Source organism: Oncorhynchus mykiss, chromosome 12, assembly GCF_013265735.2.
Source record: "Oncorhynchus mykiss isolate Arlee chromosome 12, USDA_OmykA_1.1, whole genome shotgun sequence".
Classification (NCBI taxonomy): Eukaryota; Metazoa; Chordata; class Actinopteri; order Salmoniformes; family Salmonidae; genus Oncorhynchus; species Oncorhynchus mykiss.
In genome coordinates, this window is record NC_048576.1 from 64522100 (window position 1) to 64543502 (window position 21403).

Here is a 21403-nt window from a genome sequence, read left to right on the forward strand (position 1 = left end):
AACCAGTGAAGAACAAACACCAATGGAAATACAGCCTATATTTATGTTTATTAATTTTCCTTCTTGTACTTTAAATATTTGCACAACATGACTTTTGAAATTTCTTTTTTCTTTTGGAGCTTTTGTGAGTGTAATGTTTAATGTTCATTTTTAAAAATGGTTTATTTCACTTTTGTTTATTATCTATTTCACTTGCTTTGGCAATGTAAAAATATGTTTCCCATGCCAATAAAGCCCCTTAAATTGAATTTAATTCAATTGAATTGAGAGAGCGAGAGAGAGAGAGAGAGTCATTCAATTTTCTTTGTGGAATTAGATTCTGGATATTTATTTGTTTTATTTGTTATGCTGTACATAGGATCTTAGTTTGATTACTCTTTTGTTTCTGAGAATATGCAAACTTGAAGTGTATTTGAGTTTTAAAAAGGCTTCTAAAGTTTGTAATTTCCACTTTGAAATGTAAGACTTGATTTGCAACAACTAGAAATGTATCAGCCCCTACATAAATGTCCATTCATTACAATCCACATAATAATTCACATTTCCAGTTTCTGCATGATTATTTTCGTGCTGGCTCAAATTAAGATCGGTTTACCAGTTTTTGATTAGTACTTGTAGCTATTCTTATTGTTGTCGATGTTGTTTTCATTGTTTTATGTGTATCACTTTGCTGTGGCAACATTGCATTTGAATTTTAGAGAGAGAGAGGCTGACTCAGGATTCTCCCCCTCCCCTTTCCTCCCCTCTCTCTCTCCTTTCTCTCTCCTCTCTCTCCTCAGCTGATCAACACCACTTGAAGAGACTTCTACAAGAGGTAAGTTACTGCATGCTTTACTATCAATCACATTATCTGTCATTCTGCGGTAGCTTCTGCACAATGCCAAGAGTGCACGTCTCACGCAGTTCCGCATCTTTAATTTGGCTACATTAAATGTAATGTCTAACTGATGGGCGTCGTCAGAACTTGCAGAGAGGAGGATAGAGCAGCACCAGAGGGCTGGTGAAGTTGCATATCAGCAGCCACAGCTAGTTTCAATAGTTGGCTGCCTCTCAACAGGACCGTACAGGCATGGCCGTAATTACACATGAGGACACGGAGTAGCTGACTGTTTTTTAGGAACTCAGTCAGGATCTCAAATTCTGGTGAGAGTTAGAATAGTGAATAGACAAGGTGCAATTTCGAAACTTGGTTGTGCATCAGCAGTTTTCCTCTTGCTATATGTCACTCACTGACAGTCACTCAATTAGCCCGTCATAAAACATTTTTGGATTAGTCTAGGGTATAATTACAATCTCAATTGCATACTCCTTGCGTCCTCTCTCCTTGCCTCCTTCTCAAAACCCATTGGAGGAGAAGGTCAGAGAGGAGGGATCTCTGCCTTTCTCAGTCAATCGGTTTCGGGAAGGAGAGAGGACGCGAGGAGTGCGCAATTGAGAATCTACCAAGTTAGTCTAGCTAGCTATCTAATTTTGTAGTGATCGGGCCGAATTACTGACAGGTAACGCTGGGCACGAGCCCAGGGGCCCTGACCTCCAATTGGCCCCCATTGATTTTGTGTGTCACTCTCACTCAGATATCATATTAACATGACATAAGTCATGGCAAAATAGGTAGAATTGCAAGGAATTAGCTTTAAAAAGGCAAAAATGTATTCCAACCCCATGGTAAAACATGTAGAATACCTCTGTCTGTATGTATTAAACTATAGTTTGTTATCCAGGTGCTGAGTTAATGTGTAGCGGCTAATTGTATAGCTAATAGGCTATGTGTTTGTTGGTCAACTGAGGTACATGAAGCTACAGCTACAGTCCTTTTTGCTTGTTTTTGCTGTTTTCTAAAGAGCATTTTAGACTTTTTAAATAGTATAGAAATGCAGTAAATGAGCTTCAACGGCTTAATATTTTCAAAATTTCACAGTATTTTTCCAACATCATTATATATATAAAAACCAAAAAAATGCACTATGCAGAAACCGCTCCGCCATTTCCTGGTTGCTAAAATTTGAATAGTTCGCCTAATTTCAGTTTATGTGACAAAACAAGCAAGTATAGAGTAGAGAATTATTGTACCATTTAAACCACTGTGAAATACACTATATACACAAAAGTATGTGTACATCCCTTCAAATTAGTGGTTTCGGCTATTTCAGCCACACCCGTTAATGACAGGTGTATAAAATTGAGCACACAGCCATGCAATCTTCATAGACAAACATTTGCAGTAGGATGGCTTTACTGAAGAGCTCAGTGACTTTCAACATGGCACCGTCATAGGATGCCACCTTTCCAAACAAGTTCCAAACTGCATCTGGAAGCAATGTCAGCACAAGAACTGTTCGACGGGAGCTTCATGAAATGGGTTTCCATGTCCTAGCAGTATCACACAAGCCTAAGATCACCACGCGTAATGCCATGCATCAGCTGGAGTGATGTAAAGATCGCCGCCATTGGACTCTGGAGCAGCGGAAACGCGTTCTCTGGAGTGACGAATCACGCTTCACCATCTGGCAGTCCGACAGACGAATCTGGGTTTGGCGGATGCCAGGAAAAGTCTTCCTACCCCAATGCATGGTGCCAACTGTAAAGTTTGGTGGATGAGGAATAATGGTCTGGGGCTGTTGTTCATGGTTCAGGCTACGCTCTTTCGCTCCAATGAAGGGAACTATTAACGCTACAGCATACAATGACATTCTAGACGATTCTGTGCTTCCAACTTTGTGGCAACAGTTTGGAGAAGGCCCTTTCCTGTTTCAGCCTGACAATGCCCCCGTGCACTAAGCGAAGTCCATACAGAAATGGTTTGTCGAGATTGGTGTGGAAGAACTTGACAGGCCTGCAAAGAACCCTGAACTCAACCCCATTGACCACCTTTGGGATGAATTGGAACTCCAACTGCGAGCCAGGCCTAATCGCCCAACATCAGTGCCCGATCTCACTAATGCTCTTGTGGCTGAATGGAAGCAAGTCCCTGCAGCAATGTTCCAACATCTAGTGGAAAGCCTTCCCAGAAGAGTGGCTGTTATAGCAGCAAAGGGGATACCAACTCCATATTAATGCCAATGATTTTGGAATGAGATGTTCGACGAGCAGGTATCCAATTAATTTTGGTAATGTAAGGTAAGGCCATATATGGCCATATTACTTTTCCGTTTGGGGCATCTTGCTCCGAGATGCTAATGTACATGATTTATCTAATGCAGATTAGTCTACTGATGCATTCCACTGGCTTTATTAACATGTTCTCAAGTCTAGCACACCACCAGATAATATAGCTTTAAACTATCAAACTATCCTTACTATCAAATTAATGTAGTTATTTCTTACCCTTCGGTAGTAACAAAACATTTGGCACATAGCTAGCCTGTACAATCCAAAAATGATCAAGATACAGTGCCTTGCGAAAGTATTCGGCCCCCTTGAACTTTGCGACCTTTTGCCACATTTCAATGCTCTCCATCCAACCTCACTGAGCTCGAGCTGTTTTGCAAGGAGGAATGGGAAAAAATTTCAGTCTCTCGATGTGCAAAACTGATAGATACATACCCCAAGCGACTTACAGCTGTAATCGCAGCAAAAGGTGGCGCTACAAAGTATTAACTTAAGGGGGCTGTATAATTTTGCACGCCCAATTTTTCAGTTTTTGATTTGTTAAAAAAGTTTGAAATATCCAATAAATGTCGTTCCACTTCATGATTGTGTCCCACTTGTTGTTGATTCTTCACAAAAAAATACAGTTTTATATCTTTATGTTTGAAGCCTGAAATGTGGCAAAAGGTTGCAAAGTTCAAGGGGGCCGAATACTTTCGCAAGGCACTGTACTTGTAACGCTTGTCGTCTGGGGAAGGAGAGGAGGACCAAGGTGCAGCGTGGTAAGTGTTCATATTTTAAATATTTTAATGAACACTGAAAAGAAAACAATAAACAACCAACGAACAGTCCTGTAAGGTGCACCGCACCACAACACTAAACAGAAAATAACCACCCACAAAACACAATGGAAAACAGGCTACCTAAATATGGTTCTCAATCAGGGACAACGATTGACAGCTGCCTCTGATTGAGAACCATACCAGGCCAAACACAGAAATAGAAAATCATAGACAAACTAACATAGACAACCCACCCAACTCACGCCCTGACCATACTAAAACAAAAGACAAAACAAAGGAACTAAGGTCAGAACGTGACATTACTGTACCTCGGTACACTTCACAAGTTTACATGGTTCACATATTTTGCGGAGTTGAAGCATTCCTTTCTACAGACAACTATGCTGTATCCCGTGCATATGACACTCAACTTTGATTCGATTTTGAATTGACAATCCCAGAAAAAGACCTTCAAGATCACTCAGATGTCTGCAGATCATGGACATTTATTCCAGGGACATTATGGAAGAAGCTATAGCATTGCTATACTTTTGGTTTGTGGATGAGAGCCACACTAGTGTTTCTTCTGTGGATTTTCATTGGACCAATGTTTTGTCACTGCAATGAGCTATGGATCTAAAATGGCACCTTAGTATAACAGCTGTGTTGCACTGTCTGTCTGAGACTAAAGGGCTGGCATCATTGAAAATGACCAATAATGGTCATGGTTTGAATCGAAGCTCCTGACAACAACAGTGGTTGCTGTCTCATGGATAGTTCATAGCTGGCTCGTGTTCACCATTCCTAAACTTTCCCCGCTCCCCTGCTCCCCTGCTCCCCCCTGCTTTCCCTGCTCCCCTATGCAAATATATGGTATGTTTTCTCTGGATCCAAAATCCTCTTTTTCCCACTCTCCTGGAACAGCAGTGGGACACGTAATAATTCAGTTACTAAGCAGACTGATATTTCAGGAATGTTTTTTTCCCATCTTATTTATGTGGATATTCATTAAACCACTATAGCAGGGTGTTTCCCAAACTTTTTTTGGCCCACGACCACATTTTGATAGCTGATAATGATTGCGACCCCAACCATGTGAAACAAAATGCATGTAATTAACAGCCGATGATTACTTTGTTTATTGGGGATATGGCAGTCCATTGTAAAACATTCTAACTGTATTTCTGATTGTGTTCTCAAATCACAATCACATACTTTTAATGTGGGGCTATGAAAGTCAATTGCAAATTAGTCTGACATAATTACTCTTATCTCACCACCCCTAATTAGATGGGTGTGCTTGATCCATGTCGTGTCGGAGCCTCTCAAAGTCAGGGGGTGTGGTGTACTGTGCGCACTTCATCTCTCCTGTCACATCCAACCTGGATCAAATGTATTTTCTTCTAATACAGAGGAGAGCACTGAATCAGCGTACCGTGAGTTTTAATATTCGGAGGGAGACGGCACAGTATTCCCTTTGAGTCATAAACCAAAACTCCTCCATAGTGACCCGTGAATGCCTTGCCTTGTCTTCAGCTCGATCAGCTGCTCAATTCCACTTACCGGCATGTCAACTGAGCCAGGGTCACAGTCAAATCAGCTAAATCTGATTGGTCACTCATCTGTAGAAATGTTTTGTATTTCCCCTTCATGCTTGCGTTCAGTTCGTTCAGTTTCACAAATATGTCTGTTACATAGGCAAGGAGAGAAATGTTATTTTCATTACACAGAAAGATTTACTTCCATTGCGAATGACAACAGTTCCTCTCTCAATTCCAATAATCTTTCCAACACTCCCCCTCGATAACCAACAAGCCTCGGTGTGAAATAGAACATTGTCAGGCTCTGATCCCATATCTCCACAAAGTTTTGCAAACAGGCGTGTGCAACGTAGTTTGCACTTGAAGTTACCTGCTGCTTAAATCTCAGAGTTCTGCGCTCAGCTCTTTTGCCACAAGTTGCTCTCGGTGTACCCATTATGGCCCAGTGGGTGTATCATACAATGCATCCATATGGCAGAGGGAGAAACATGTATAACTAGAGTGCAGAGGCCTGCCCACCATCCCGTGATAGATGGAGCCCCATCTGTGCAAAAATCCCACTATTCAATCGCATGGAATCTCTTTTTCGTCAATATAGCCACGCAGCACACTCATCATCCCCTCTGCCGTTTCATGCTCGGGAATACTGAGACAGAACAATATGTCCTCATGAAAAGCATCCGAGGACATGTAGCGAACAAAAGTCAACGAATGGGCATCTCGGCCCTCACAGTTAACATCCATTTGGAGAGGATAAAGTTGTTCAGTCAGTTTGCTTTTGATTGCTAGCTATAGCGTCAATTCTTAGTTTCACTGTGTTATCTGACAAAGGTATTGTGTTCACCATATCAATTGAGGCCGGCAATATCAAAGTCTCTGCAATAGTGTGTGGTTTCACAGGTTAGCAGGCTTAGCCAATGATTCAAGTGCAATGGTCAAGTGCGGCCTTTTCCCAGGATCTAAGGGCGCTCTCTGGTTTTAAGGTTAACCACATTACAATGATTTTGAGAGACAAAAACTATATAGTATATTTACAGTACCAGTCAAAAGTTTGGACACACCTACTCATTCAAGGGTTTTTCTATATTTTACTATTTTCTCCATTGTAAAATAATAGTGAAGACATCAAAACTATTCAATAACACATATGGCATCATGTAGTAACCAAAAAAGTGTTAAATAAATTCAAATATTTTTAATATTTGAGATTCTTCAAAGTAGCCACCCTTTGCCTTGATGACAGCTTTGCACACTCTTGGCATTCAACCAGCTTCATGAGGTAGTCACCTGGAATGCATTTCAACTAAAAGGTGTGCGTTGTTACAAGTTAATTTGTGGAATTTATTTTCTTCTTAATGTGTTTGAGCCAATCAGTGAAGTTGTGACAAGGTAGGGGTGGTATACAGAATATAGCCCTATTTGGTAACAGACCAAGTCCATATTATGGCAAGAACAGCTCAAATAAGCAAAGCGAAATGACAGTCCATCATTACTTTAAGACATGAAGGTCAGTCAATCTGGAAAATTTCAAGACCTTTGAAACTTTCTTCAAGTGCAGTCGCAAAAACCATCAAGCGATATGATGAAACTAGCTCTCATGAGGACCGCCACAGGAATGGAAGACCCAGAGTTACCTCTGCTGCAGAGGATATGTTCATTAGAGTTACCAGCCTCAGAAATTGCAGCCCAAATAAACGCTTCACAGAGTTCAAGTAGCAGACACATCTCAAAATCAACTGTTCAGAGGAGACTGCGTGAATCAGGCCTTCATGGTCAAATTGCTGCAAAGAAACCACTACTAAAGGACACCAATAAGAAGAAGAGACTTGTTTGAGCCAAGAAACACGAGCAACGGACATTAGACCTGTGGAAATCTGTCCTTTGGTCTGATGAGTCCATAGTTGAGATTTGGAGTTCCAACCGCCGTGTCTTTGTGAGACACAGTTTAGGTGAATGGATCATCTCTGCATGTGTGGTTCCCACCATGAAGCATGGAGGAAGAGGTGTGATGGTATGGGGGTGCTTTGCTGGTGACACTGTCAGTGATTTGTTGAGAATTCAAGGCACACTTACCCAGAATGGCTACAACAGCATTCTGCAGTGAAACGCCATTCCGTCAGTTATGTGCTTAGTGGGACAATCACTTGTTTTTCAACAGGACAATGATTCAACACACCTCCAGGCTATGTAAGGGCTATTCGACCAAGAAGGAGAGTGATGGAGTGCTGCATCAGATGACCTGGCCTCCACAATCCCCCGACCTCAACCCAGTTGAGATGGTTTGGGATGAGTCGGACAACAGAGTGAAGGAAAAGTAGCCAACAAGTGCTCAGCATATGTGGGAACTCCTTCAGGACTGTTGGAAAAGCATTCCAGCTGAAGCTGGTTGAGATAATGCCAAGGGTGTGCAAAGCTATCATCAAAGCAGCATGTGGCTACTTCGAAGAATCTCAATTCTAAGATATATTTTGATTTGCATAACATTTTTTGGGACTACATGATTCAATATGTGTTATTTCATAATTATGCTGTCTTCATTATACAATGTAGAAAATTTTAAAAATATATAAAAACCCTTGAATAAGTAGGTGTGTCCAAACTTTGACTGTTACTTTGTATATATTTACAGTGGAAGTCAGAAGTTTACACTTAGGTTGGAGTCAAGGTTGGAGTTAAAGAATAAGTTACAGGTCTGTGAGAGCCAGAAATCTTGCTTGTTTGTAGGTGACCAAATACTTATTTTCCACCATAATTTGCAAATAAATTCATTAAACATTTTCTGGATTTTTTTTTCTCATTTTGTCTGTCATAGTTGAAGTGTACCAATGATGAAAATGACAGGCCTCTCTCATCTTTTTAAGTGGGAGAACCTGCACAATTGGTGGCTGACTAAATACTTTTTTGCCCCACTGTATATCTACATAACCAGAAAGTCCGCTCAGCAAGGAAGAAGCCACTGCTCCAAAACCGCCATAAAAAAGCCAGACAATGGTTTGCAACTGCACATGAGGACAAATATCGTACTTTTTGGAGAAATGTCTTCTGGTCTGATGAAACAAAAATAGAACTGTTTGGCCATAATGACCATTGTCATGTTTGGAGGAAAAAGGGGGAGGCTTGCAAGCCGAAGAACACCATCCCAACCGTGAAGCACGGAGGTGGCAGCATCATGTTGTGGGGGTGCCTTGCTGCAGGAGGGACTGGTGCACTTCACAAAACAGATGGCATCATGAGGAAATAAAATGATGTGTATATATTGAAGCAAAATCTCACGACATCAGTCAGGAAGTTGCAAATGGGTCTTCCAAATGGACAATGACCCCAAGCATACTTCCAAAGTTGTGGCAAAATGGCTCGAGGACAACCAAGTCAAGGTAATGGAGTGGCTGTCATAAAGCCCTGACCACAATCCTATAGAAAATTTGTGAGCAGAACTGAAAAAGAGTGTGCGTGTAAGAAGGCCTACAAACCTGATTCAGTTACACCAGCTCTATCAAGATGAATAGGATAAAATTCACCCAACTTACCGTAGGAAGCTTGTGGAAGCCCCCCCGAAACGTTTGACCTAAGTTAAACAATTTAAAGGCAACGCTACCAAATACTAATTGAGTGTATGTATACTTCTGACCCACTTGGAATGTGATGAAAGTAAATGCTGAAATAAATAATTCTCTCTGCTATTATTCGGACATTTCACATTCTTAAACTGAAGTGGTGATCCTATCTGACCTAAAACAGGGATTATTTTACTAGGATTAAATGTCAGGAATTGTGAAAAACTTAGTTTAAATGTATTTGGCTGAGGTGTATGTAAACGTCCGACTTCAACCATATATATATATATATATATATATATATATATATATATATATATATATATATATATATATATATATAATATATATTTTTTACCTGATTTTGGAGATTCTCCCTTGACCGCATGTTCATATTAGGCGACCACACAATATGTCGTTACCCCTAGTTTGGGAACAGCTGCATACAGTGCCTTGCGAAAGTATTCGGCCCCCTTGAACTTTGCGACCTTTTGCCACATTTCAGGCTTCAAACATAAAGATATAAAACTGTATTTTTTTGTGAAGAATCAACAACAAGTGGGACACAATCATGAAGTGGAACGACATTTCTTGGATATTTCAAACTTTTTTAACATATCAAAAACTGAAAAATTGGGGGTGCAAAATTATTCAGCCCCTTTACTTTCAGTGCAGCAAACTCTCTCCAGAAGTTCAGTGAGGATCTCTGAATGATCCAATGTTGACCTAAATGACTAATGATGATAAATACAATCCACCTGTGTGTAATCAAGTCTCCGTATAAATGCACCTGCACTGTGATAGTCTCAGAGGTACGTTAAAAGCGCAGAGAGCGTCATGAAGAACAAGGAACACACCAGGCAGGTCCGAGATACTGTTGTGAAGAAGTTTAAAGCCGGATTTGGATACAAAAAGATTTCCCAAGCTTTAAACATCCCAAGGAGCACTGTGCAAGCGATAATATTGAAATGGAAGGAGTATCAGACCACTGCAAATCTACCAAGACCTGGCCGTCCCTCTAAACTTTCAGCTCATACAAGGAGAAGACTGATCAGAGATGCAGCCAAGAGGCCCATGATCACTCTGGATGAACTGCAGAGATCTACAGCTGAGGTGGGAGACTCTGTCCATAGGACAACAATCAGTCATATATTGCACAAATCTGGCCTTTATGGAAGAGTGGCAAGAAGAAAGCCATTTCTTAAAGATATCCATAAAAAGTGTAGTTTAAAGTTTGCCACAAGCCACCTGGGAGACACACCAAAAATGTGGAAGAAGGTGCTCTGGTCAGATGAAACCAAAATTGAACTTTTTGGCAACAATGCAAAACGTTATGTTTGGCGTAAAAGCAACACAGCTGAACACACCATCCCCACTGTCAAACATGGTGGTGGCAGCATCATGGTTTGGGCCTGCTTTTCTTCAGCAGGGACAGGGAAGATGGTTCAAATTGATGGGAAGATGGATGGAGCCAAATACAGGACCATTCTGGAAGAAAACCTGATGGAGTCTGCAAAAGACCTGAGACTGGGACGGAGATTTGTCTTCCAACAAGACAATGATCCAAAACATAAAGCAAAATCTACAATGGAATGGTTCAAAAATAAACATATCCAGGTGTTAGAATGGCCAAGTCAAAGTCCAGACCTGAATCCAATCGAGAATCTGTGGAAAGAACTGAAAACTGCTGTTCACAAATGCTCTCCATCCAACCTCACTGAGCTCGAGCTGTTTTGCAAGAAGGAATGGGAAAAAATGTCAGTCTCTCGATGTGCAAAACTGATAGACATACCCCAAGCGACTTACAGCTGTAATCACAGCAAAAGGTGACGCTACAAAGTATTAACTTAAGGGGGCTGAATAATTTTGCACGCCCAATTTTTCAGTTTTTGATTTGTTAAAAAAGTTTGAAATATCCAATAAATGTCGTTCCACTTCATGATTGTGTCCCACTTGTTGTTGATTCTTCACAAAAAAATACAGTTTTATATCTTTATGTTTGAAGCCTGAAATGTGGCAAAAGGTCGCAAAGTTCAAGGGGGCCGAATACTTTCGCAAGGCACTGTATATAGTATAATTTACCCTACTCATAGGATAACATAAATACCTCTTTGTCTTACTTGTTTTTTCTTCATGCTCGAGTCAATCTGTATCGCCAAAGTTCAGCACTATAGCCTGAATTACATTTAAAAGTAATTTCCGATTGAGCCTACATATGCAGAGTTTACGTGCTGCAGTCTCCACTCATGTGGGAACATTGCTTTTAAGTTTCTATTGCGTTACGCATTGAATCGAGCCTTTACTATTTGAGTTACGTAATAGACAACGATGTAGAATCTCATATGATACTGGAATTAAATGGTATTTCTCTCCACTACGAGTGCTTTATTTATTCTGTCAGCAGGACCAATTTACAACTGTACCTTCATGTTTATAATAGCAAACACCACTGTCAATTGGACTTCGGTATAAGCCCATCTTGGATATAATACCCTCAAATAACTCTCCTTGTTCAAAGATTTACAGCATTTACAGCACAAAGGTTGTGTCTAAATCTGCCTGTTGTCCTTCCTTGTCCTCTCAGGTGCAGCAACCATGTTTGACCACCTCCTCCTCCTGAGCCCCATCCTCCTGTTCCTCCCTCTGGTCATCACTGTCCCGTCCCCCGGAGGTGCCCCTCCTACCCCCTGCCGCCGCTGCTGTGACGACCTGGAGCTACAGAAAGGCCCCCCAGCCCCTCAGACGGGGGACCAAAAGAGTGGCCTGAACCAGATGCCTGAAGTCCGCACCTACATCAACATGACTATCCTCAAAGGTGCGCCTGGATTGTGCCTTTACACCTGCAATACACATAGCTTGATCCCAGGTCTCTTTGTGTTGTTTTGCCAACTCCTACGGTGGTTGTCATTCCAAAGACTAAACAGTTTGCCAAACATCACAAAAAGATCCGGGACCAGGCTATACTGTACCCACTGACTGAATTTGATTTGATTTGATTGGATTATGATTATGTGTATTCCAATCCAAGGCTTCCTTTCATTGCTGTAAGAAATGTTCTCCAGTCAGTGGACTAGAGGCTAAAATGTCTGCTGCTATTTCAGAACATTAACCTGGCACTGAACTTGCTTATGTGGCTGAAAACATGTCCAAAAACGTAACAGTTTGTGCGTGTGTGTGTGTGTGTGTGTGTGTGTGTGTGCTCACCAGAGAGTATGACCTGGCTTGGAAAAACATGCTGTGGCCTTCCAAAAATAAAGTAGCAGAAAAAAATATCCTGTGAAAGATAAGCATAACTCCGGAACCCTAAATTCTCATATACTGAATGGGCTACAATTATGAGAAGTCTGGAGTGACTCTAAGTTTACGTAACATTCCTATCTGGAGAAAATCATAAACCATATATCTACACATAGTCTTCTATGATCCATGTTGTACTGACTTTAATCTCAACATTACCCCATTTGGACCTTTAGTCTACATTACTGTGTCATAGCTCTCTAAGGACTCATGTGCTGTATATTCTCCATCTTGCCTCACAGGGGACAAGGGAAACCGCGGGGACAGGGGTACGCCTGGGAAATCTGGTGAGGAAGGCGCTACTGGATCCCGAGGGCCAATGGGCCCCAAAGGAACCAAGGGCCAGGTGGGCCCCCCAGGGGACCCCTGCAAGACCCAGGAAGCAGCCTTCTCAGTGGGGCGTCGCAAGTCCCTCCACAGCGTGGACTACTACCAGGCCCTGGTGTTCGACACAGAGTTCGTCAACCTCCATGGCCACTTCGACATGTTCAAAGGAAAGTTCAACTGCTATGTCCCTGGGATCTACTTCTTCAATGTCAACATCCACACCTGGAACTTTAAGGAGACCTACCTGCACATAATGAGGAATGACAAGGAGCAGGCCATCGTGTACGCCCAGCCCAGCGAGAGGTCCATCATGCAGAGCCAGAGCCTTATGTTGCCCCTTGAGCTCAATGACGAGGTGTGGGTCCGGCTGTACAAGAGGGAGAGGGAGAACGCTGTGTATAGTGACGATGTGGATGTCTACATCACCTTCAACGGATACCTCATCAAGCCCACCCTGGAGTGAGATGACCTGCTGGGACGTGTTCAGTAGGCACTAAAACAGGAAGAAAACGCTCTAAGCAGTGCCAAACGGGAAGGTATTATATGGACTTGTCCAGGAAGAAATGCTTGTTTTCTTTTTCCGTTGCAAAATGTTTAAAATGTTTTGATACGGTGTGCCCTAATGAACACCATCCCCAACTGACATGAAGGGAGGGGGCTAGAGGTCAGAGTTCAGGAGGTTCCGATTGGAAGAGGGGCCTCTTTATGCAGGGTTACTCATTGATGCACACACCTACTTTTAAGTGCCTTTATACGCTGCAAAGGGATACTGGGGGCTTGTAAGGTAATGACTCCATGTACATATCCATAGACTCCTTGTCACCTGTATTGAAAAATATATATTATTAGATGTATATGCTCACAAGGATGCTGGGAGGGAAAGACCTATGACACACGGAAAGAGATGTCCCCTTAAAGACACAAACCCCTTTATAAACATCTGGCTGTAATGGATTTCAATGTTGGTTGTTAGCTTTATTCGGAGTTGTCACAGTGAACTGACACACATTGAAGTGCTTTGAAACCATGAGTGATGCAAGAAAGCCTGGTTGTCTTCCCAAACTCCCAGATTGGTGCTATGCCTTAATACTGTCATTTGTCTCAGATGTTTTGTCTGGACACTAGTCTAGTTTGTATGCTGTTTTTTTTGTCTGGTAAATCTGTTCATAAGGTCCTGATATTTTCCAGCTGGATATCAGTTGCACAGTGGGTATAAATGAAAAAGACTACGGTAGTCATTACAGTAGGCACATTTGATCTCACAAGTCCAAATAAGAATAATATGATAATAGTTCAACAGGGATCCCTTGGTAACAGGATACAGAAATGTTATTTACAGTTTGGTGCTGTTTTTGTTTGGTCTTATCTAATCAGAACCTAATGTGGCAAACTAACAGTGCCAGCTGGAATAGGGTACCATTGCACCATTCAATTAGGGTTGACATGGATCAAGTATTCAATTGCACAAAGAAGTCCTCTGAAGTAGAAAGATGAATTGATTGATTCCAACAGTTCTCTTGGCAGTATTTCCTTCAATGACAGCAGCTGGGATAAGTCTTGTGAGATTTGGCGCCTTGCCAAATTCGCCTTGCTGAATTTGAATTTTTATGGAAATATCAGAGTTTCCTTGTGTGATACTATTTTGCCAGGTACTCTGAAAAGTGATGGCGGGAAACACAGTAAGACTCCAACAGTAACATTACTTCAGGAAATAGAGCATTTCTGAGGCTAAAGTCAACACAAGTCCTGTTGCCAGGAGTAGCCTTCAGCCTTTTGCTGAAATGACCTACATAATAGATGGTGCTAAAACATCCTTCAATCGTTTTAAAATCACACTGTAATGTGTGGTTTTACTGCAGGTTTATCAATGTCTGTGTGAGAGTTAGAGATGGGCTTTACAGGTATGTAAAAAGGAGGGGGGCTGTTTTTGTAAAGATTCAAAACAGGATGTCAGAGGGTGCAGGTGAGTTTCCTCTAGTCAGTCATCCAGACACAGCTCAACCCTCATATCACATGCAGAAGGGAGTCCAGAGATCAAACAAAGATAAACTGTTGATCAAAGGGCTGATTAAGTGCAAAGACACAGAGAGTGAATGAAGGACTAAGCAAGACTTTTATATTTGGAACTGAATTGCAAATATAATTCTATATGTGTTTAATGGTGTGACAGACGGTTGCTTTTCAATGGAATGGAAAAAAAAGTGCAAGCTTTCCAAAACCCTTCCAAGTTCTTACAGTACTGTGGCCCTCATAAACCAATTCCTAACCATGCAGGTCAATGCTTTTAACAACAGTTGCATCCTTCAGCCAAGTTCAAACCTCTTCTCACAGCACTTCCTTGAATGTTGTTTTTGTGTCAGAATGGGGAATGGTTTGATAGGAAGTTAGCTTTGAGAAGCTGGCCATTCAGGGGTGAACTTTTAATTTAGAAAGTTAGCTAGTAGACACAGGTGTAGAGATGTCACAATTCGAGAACTATTCTTCCTTTACTCATGACAAAATGCTCCAATGAATTCAAAGCTGTTTTGCTGTTCAAGTTACTTGATTGTTTGTCTCCTTATGGTGCTAAATAATGTACAAAAAGGTGCTACATTATATTTAGTTTTATAATTCAAATAAATGTACATATTCTGCTTGAACATGGATGACATATGACCAATACATATTTTACATGAACTTTGCAAACCTTTGTTAATAAAGATATTGACACATCTTTGTCTCAACCTCAAGCTTGATTGTTCCACACATCTGTCAAACAGTTGCAGTCGAGCAAGGAAAGGTACACAAGAGAAGAGGTCAACGCCCACTGTACATGTCTTCATAATTCAACAACCTCCATTGTTATATGACCTATCATCTGTTCTTATGAGTGTTGAGGGATTATTGTATCCTTCTGCCAAAGGCAATAAAAATATAATGGTTGGATGGTCCGGTTAGTACGCTAGAGTGGAGTTCATGTGGGCAACCTCCCAAATCTCTATGTCACAAGAACGCCCTTGAAATAACTAGGGCCTCCTTTGGACATAGACAACACAGCAATGACAACATATTTCATGATTGTTTTGATGACGCATTATGGAGCATTCATATCCTTCTCTATAGTTTAGTTGACTGAGACATTAGTGGTTTAAATGACACCCGACAGACCACACTGGGCAGGCGTTCCCTCTTTGGTCTGGTTTTCTATGTGTTGTCCCAAGGAGCACATACTTTCCTCTTGCCTTAATACAAGTCTTCCACCACACCACAACACTCACTCAGCCAAGACACACACAATAAGCATTTTAGGGGGTTTTCTTGGTTCAATCTGCAGTGTTGGCCAGCTACACCCTGTCCTCAAACCACAGCCCATTCCACTGCTGTTGTAATGGGGGCTATAAATTTGCCTAATATGTACAAACTCACTGCTTGGCAATGGCATGCTATGGTGTCCATCTGCCACACAGACTCCTCTCAAGCAGGACTCCACCTGACTTGATCTTCTGTAGTATAGTTGGTAGAGCATGGTGTTTGCAATGCCAGGATAGCGGGTTTGATTCCCGGGACCACATACGTGAAAGGTCTTGGCCATAGTACTGTAATCTAAGTGCATGTGATAGTCAAATGTATGCTGTAAATCCCATGTCTACGGTAACCACAAGTAGAGCTCATAAACAGGTGCCAGACCGCAATTGTAGTAAGGCGACATCCCAAATGGCAGTGGTGTAATGTACTTAAGTAAAAATAGGGTGTATCTGTACTGTACTTAACTATTTACATATTTTTAAATAATAATAATAATTCGAGTTTACACCACCTGGTATTCCCAGGCGGTCTCGCATCCAAGTACTAACTAGGCCCGACGGTACAGCCACAAGCGTATTATTTTTTCCACCATTTTCTCCACCTTTATTTAACCAGGTGGGCCAGTTGAGAACAAGTTGTCACTTACAACTGCGACCTGGCCAAGATAAAGCATAGCAGTTCGACACATACAACAACACAGAGTTACACATGGTATAAACAAAACATACAGTCAATAATACAGTAGAAAAAAAGGAAACAAAATGTCTATATACAGTGAGTGCAAATGAGGTTAGACAAGGGAGGTAAGGCAATAAATAGGCCATGGTGGCGAAGTAAATTACAATATAGCAAGTAAACACTGGAATGGTAGATGTGCAGAAGATGAATGTGCAAGTAGAGATACTGGGGTGCAAAGGAGCAAGATAAATCAATATATACAGTATGGGGATGAGGTAGTTGGATGGGCTGTTTACAGATGAGCTATGTACAGGTGCAGTGATCAGTGAGCTGCTATGACAGCTGGTGCTTAAAGCTAGTGAGAGAGATATGAATCTCCAGCTTCAGTGATTTTTGAAGTTCGTTCCAGTCATTGGCAGCAGAGAACTGGAAGGAAAGGCGGCCAAAGGAGTAATTGGCTTTGGGGGTGACCATTGAGATATACCTGCTGGAGCGCGTGCTACGAGTGGGTGCTGTTATGGTGACCAGTGAGCTGAGATAAGGTGGGGCTTTACCTAGCAGAGACTTGTAGATGACCTGGAGCCAATGGGTCGGCGACGAGTATGAAGCGAGGGCCAGCCAACAAAAGTGTACAGGTCACAGTGGTGGGTACTATATGGGGCTTTGGTGACAAAACGGATGGCACTGTGATAGACTGCATCCAATTTGTTGAGTAGAGTGTTGGAGGCTATTTTATTAATGACATCGCCGAAGTCGAGGATCGGTAGGATGGTCAGTTTTACGAGGGTATGTTTGGCAGCATTCTTTGTGGTGAAATAGGAAGCCGATTATAGATTTAATTTTGGATTGGAGATGCTTAATGTGAGTCTGGAAGGAGAGTTTACAATCTAACCAGACACCTAGGTATTTGTAGCTGTACACATACTCTAAGTCAGAACCCTCCAGAGTAGTGATGCTGGATGGGTGGGCAGGTGCGGGCAGTGATCGGTTGAAGAGCAGGCATTTAGTTTTACTTGCATTTAAGAGCAGTTGGAGGCCACGGAAGGAGAGTTGTATGGCATTGAAATTCATCTGGAGGTTTGTTAACACAGTGTCCAAAGAAGGGCCAGAGAAATACAGAATGGTGTCGTCTGCGTAGAGGTGGATCGGAGAATCACCAGCAGCAAGAGCGACATCATTGATGTATACAGAGAAGAGAGTCGGCCCGAGAATTTAACCCTGTGGCACCCCCATAGAGACTGCCACAGGTCCGGACAACAGTTTGACACACTAAACACTATCTGAGAAGTAGTTGGTGAACCAGGCGAGTCAATCAAGTCTGTTGAGTCTGCCAATACGAATGTGGTGATTGACGCAGTCGGAAGCCTATGCCAGGTCGATGAATATGGCTGCACAGTAATGTCTCTTATCGATGGCGGTTATGATATCGTTTAGAACCTTGAGCGTGGCTGAGGTGCACCCAGTACCTTGCACTTCCCATAGTCTGTTCTTGACTTGGAGATTGTGAAGAGATCTTTGGTGGCATGTCTTGTGAGGTATGTATGGGTGTCCAAGCTGTGTGCTCGTAGTTTAAACAGATACTTCGGTGCATGTAGCATGTCAACACTTCTTACAAAATGATGACGTCAATCTCTCCTCCACTTTGAGCCGTGAGAGAGTTACATGCATATTATTAATGCTAGCTCTCCGTGCACATTTTAAGGAAAGCCGTGCTGCACTGTTCTGAACCAATTGTAAGGTTGGGGTCCCCCGCAACAAAACTAGAGCCTGTAGGACCTACCTTGTTGATAATTTTGTTAAAAAGGCAGAGTAGTGCTTTAGTATGGACAGACTTCTCCCAATCTTAGCTACCATTGTATCCACATATTTTGACCATGACACTCTACAATTCAGGGTTACTTCAAGCAGTTTAGTCACCTCAACTTGCTCAATATCCACATGATTTATTACAAGATTTTGTTGAGGTTTATGGTTTAGTGAATGAATTGTCCCAAATACAATGCTTTTAGCTTTTGAAATATTTAGGACTAACTTATTCCTTGCTACCCATTAAGAAACTAACTTCAGCTCTTTGTTAAGTCTTACAGTGATTTCATTCACTGTAGTAGCTGATGTGTATAGTGTTGAGTCAAGGCTATACACGTCAAGGCCAGTGGCACGTCATTAGTAAAGATTGAAAAAAGTAAGGAGCCTAAACAGCTGCCCTGGGGAAATCCTGAATCTACCTGGATTATGTTGGAGATGGTTCCATTAAAGAACACCCTTTGTGTTCTGTTAGACAGGTAACTCTTTATCCACAATATAGCAGGGGATGCAAATCATAACACATACGTTTTTCCATCAGCAGACTATGATCAATAATGTCAAAAGCAGCACTGAAGTCTAACAAAACAACCCCCACAATCTTTTTTATCATGAATTTCTCTCAGCCAATCATAAGTCATTTGTGCAAGTGCTGAGCTTGTTGAATGTCCTTCCTTATAAGTGTGCTGAAAGTCTGTTGTCAATTTCTTTACAGTAAAACAGCATTGTATCTGGTAAAACACAATTTTTCTCTAAAAAGTTTACTACGGGTTGGTAACATTCTGATTGGTCAGCTATTTGAGCCAGTAAAGGGGGCTTTACTAGTCTTAGGTAGCGGAATTACTTTTGCTTCCTTCGAAGCCTTAGGGCACACACTTTCTAGTAGGCTTAGATTGAAGATATGGCAAATTGGAGTGGCAATATCGTCTGCTATTATGCTCAGTAATTTTCCATCCAAGTTGTCAGAACCCGGTGGCTTATCATTTTTGATAGACAACAATCATTTTTTCACTTCTTCCATACTAACTTTACGGAATTCAAAATGACAATACTTGTATTTCATAATTTGATCAGTTATTCTTGGATGTGTAGTGTCAGCGTTTGTTGCTGGCATGTCATGCCTAAGTTTGCTAATTTTGCCAATGGTAAAAACATTGAAGTAGTTGGCAATATCAGTGGGTTTTGTGATGAATGTTTTGAATTTTGAATCTGATTCAATGAATGATGGAGCTGAGTTTGCCTTTTTGGCCGAAATTTCATTTAAGGTGCTCCAAAGCTTTTTACTATCATTCTTTATGTGTTTTACCTTTGTTTCATAGTATAGTTTCTTCTTCTTGTTATTCTGTATAAATGTTTAAATACCCCATCAATCCACGGGGATAACAGTTTGTCAATGGGTGCATGTTTATTACAAACTGTGATAACTAATTTCATAAATGTGTCAAGTGCAGCGTCTGGTGCTCCTCAGTACACAGCACGGACCAACAAATAGTCTTTACAATACATCAACAACATAGGAATCACTACAAAACGTATTGTATGACCACTTATACACTATGTTAGGCCCAGCCTTTGGAACTTTGGTTTTCGTAGATATGGCTACTATATTGTGATCACTACATCCGATGGATTTGGTTACTGCTTTAAAGAAAATGTATGCAGCATTAGTAAAGATGTGACCAATACATGTTGATGATTTCATTCCTGTGCTGTTTGTAACTACCCTGGTAGGTTGACTGCAGGCACTAGTTACAGTTTTAACTTTTTCTTTGAGTGGGCATCCTGATGAAAGCAAGTCAATATTTAAATCAGCCAGAAAATATAAAACTCTGTTGATATCACATACATGATCAAGTATTTCACACATGTTATCCAGATACATACTGTTAGCACTTGGTTGTCTATAGCAGCTTCTCATCAGAATGGGCTTTAGGTGAGGCAGATGAAACTATAGCCATATTACTTCAACAGTATTTAACATGAGATCCCCTCTAAGCTTTACACGAATGTGGTTCTCAACATAAATGGCAACACCTCCACCTTTGGCATTTCTGTATTTTATGTAGATGTTATAACCATCTATTGCTACCACTGTATCATCAAAGCTATTATCTAAGTGAGTTTCAGAAAGTGTCAGAATATAAATGTCATATGTTACTAGCAAATTATTGATTTCATGATCCTTTTTCCTAAGTTACAATTGTTAACGTGGGCAATTTTTTTTTAGCACTTTTCTGTGATGCTTGATTGTTTTCATTGCTTTACTGGGAAGCTTAGCAGAAGTAGACATGCTCATGTTAGTTATGTAAGTGCAGGGTGAGCTACACACAGTGGACTTTTTACTAGGGCACACCGGCTCAGTGCTAACAGTATAACTCTGGTTCATAGGCACTTGATTACTGCATACAATAGCTGTGGGGTCAGCAGAGGCATTCAGGACAGTAAGAGGGACATACATTAGGTTACATACATTGTGTCTTCCAGCGCCCCTGGGATAATGTACATGTGCTTTGGCATTATGACAACTCAGCAACACAATGGTAGGGATTAACTGAGCTGGGATTGGGTCATTGATAAATCATTGTCTTAACGCAGCCTTATATTGCTGTGAAATGATCCAGGAACCAAAATGATTTGGTTGCATCCCATCCTCCTTAAAAAACAAGCTTTGTTTCCAGGAGGTATCAAAATTGTCAATAAATGTTACACCCACAGAGCTGCAATAGTCTCGTAGGCAGTTATGGAGGGATAAATGTTTGCTGAAACATTCAATACCACGATTTAGGGAGTGTTTGAAGGGAGTGTTTGTGCTACAGAATAAACACCTCCTCGCCATAAATCAACAATGACACACATAATTGAAAAGTTTCACCGAAGACCTATAAGACCTATATAGACATTATCAAATGTTTTGTTCAAACAGAAAATACTGTACAGTAAATGGGATAAGGCTATAAGTAACTTGTTTTTTTCATTATTTTATTGTTCATCCTTTGTTAGGAATAATGGAGTTTCAATTGCATAAGACCCAATATCCAAAGCACCCTGA

The 21403-nt window shown here is 41.2% G+C and overlaps 1 protein-coding gene across 2 annotated transcripts; it reads left to right on the forward strand.

The window, feature by feature from the left end:
• Nucleotides 1-738: 738 nt before the first annotated feature.
• On the forward strand, nt 739-15300 carry c1qtnf6a (C1q and TNF related 6a). 2 transcript variants are annotated; one of them, XM_021624561.2, is made up of 3 exons: nt 739-814; nt 11549-11779; nt 12504-15300. In XM_021624561.2, the coding sequence occupies exons 2-3, from the start codon at nt 11560-11562 to the stop codon at nt 13049-13051; spliced, it is 768 nt and encodes a 255-aa protein (XP_021480236.1). In that variant the 5' UTR covers nt 739-814; nt 11549-11559; the 3' UTR covers nt 13052-15300. The 2 variants fall into 2 exon arrangements, with proteins under 2 accessions (XP_021480236.1, XP_021480237.1); XM_021624562.2 differs by having other exon boundaries at nt 761-814; nt 11555-11779.
• The last annotated feature ends 6103 nt before the right edge of the window (nt 15301-21403 follow it).

Coding starts and splice junctions, on each gene's coding strand:
- c1qtnf6a (XM_021624561.2), top strand. CDS start 11,560: ATGTTTGACCACCTCCTCCTCCTGAGCCCCATCCTCCTGTTCCTCCCT. Junction 11,780..12,503: donor CAACATGACTATCCTCAAAG/GTGCGCCTGGAT, acceptor CTTGCCTCACAG/GGGACAAGGGAAACCGCGGG.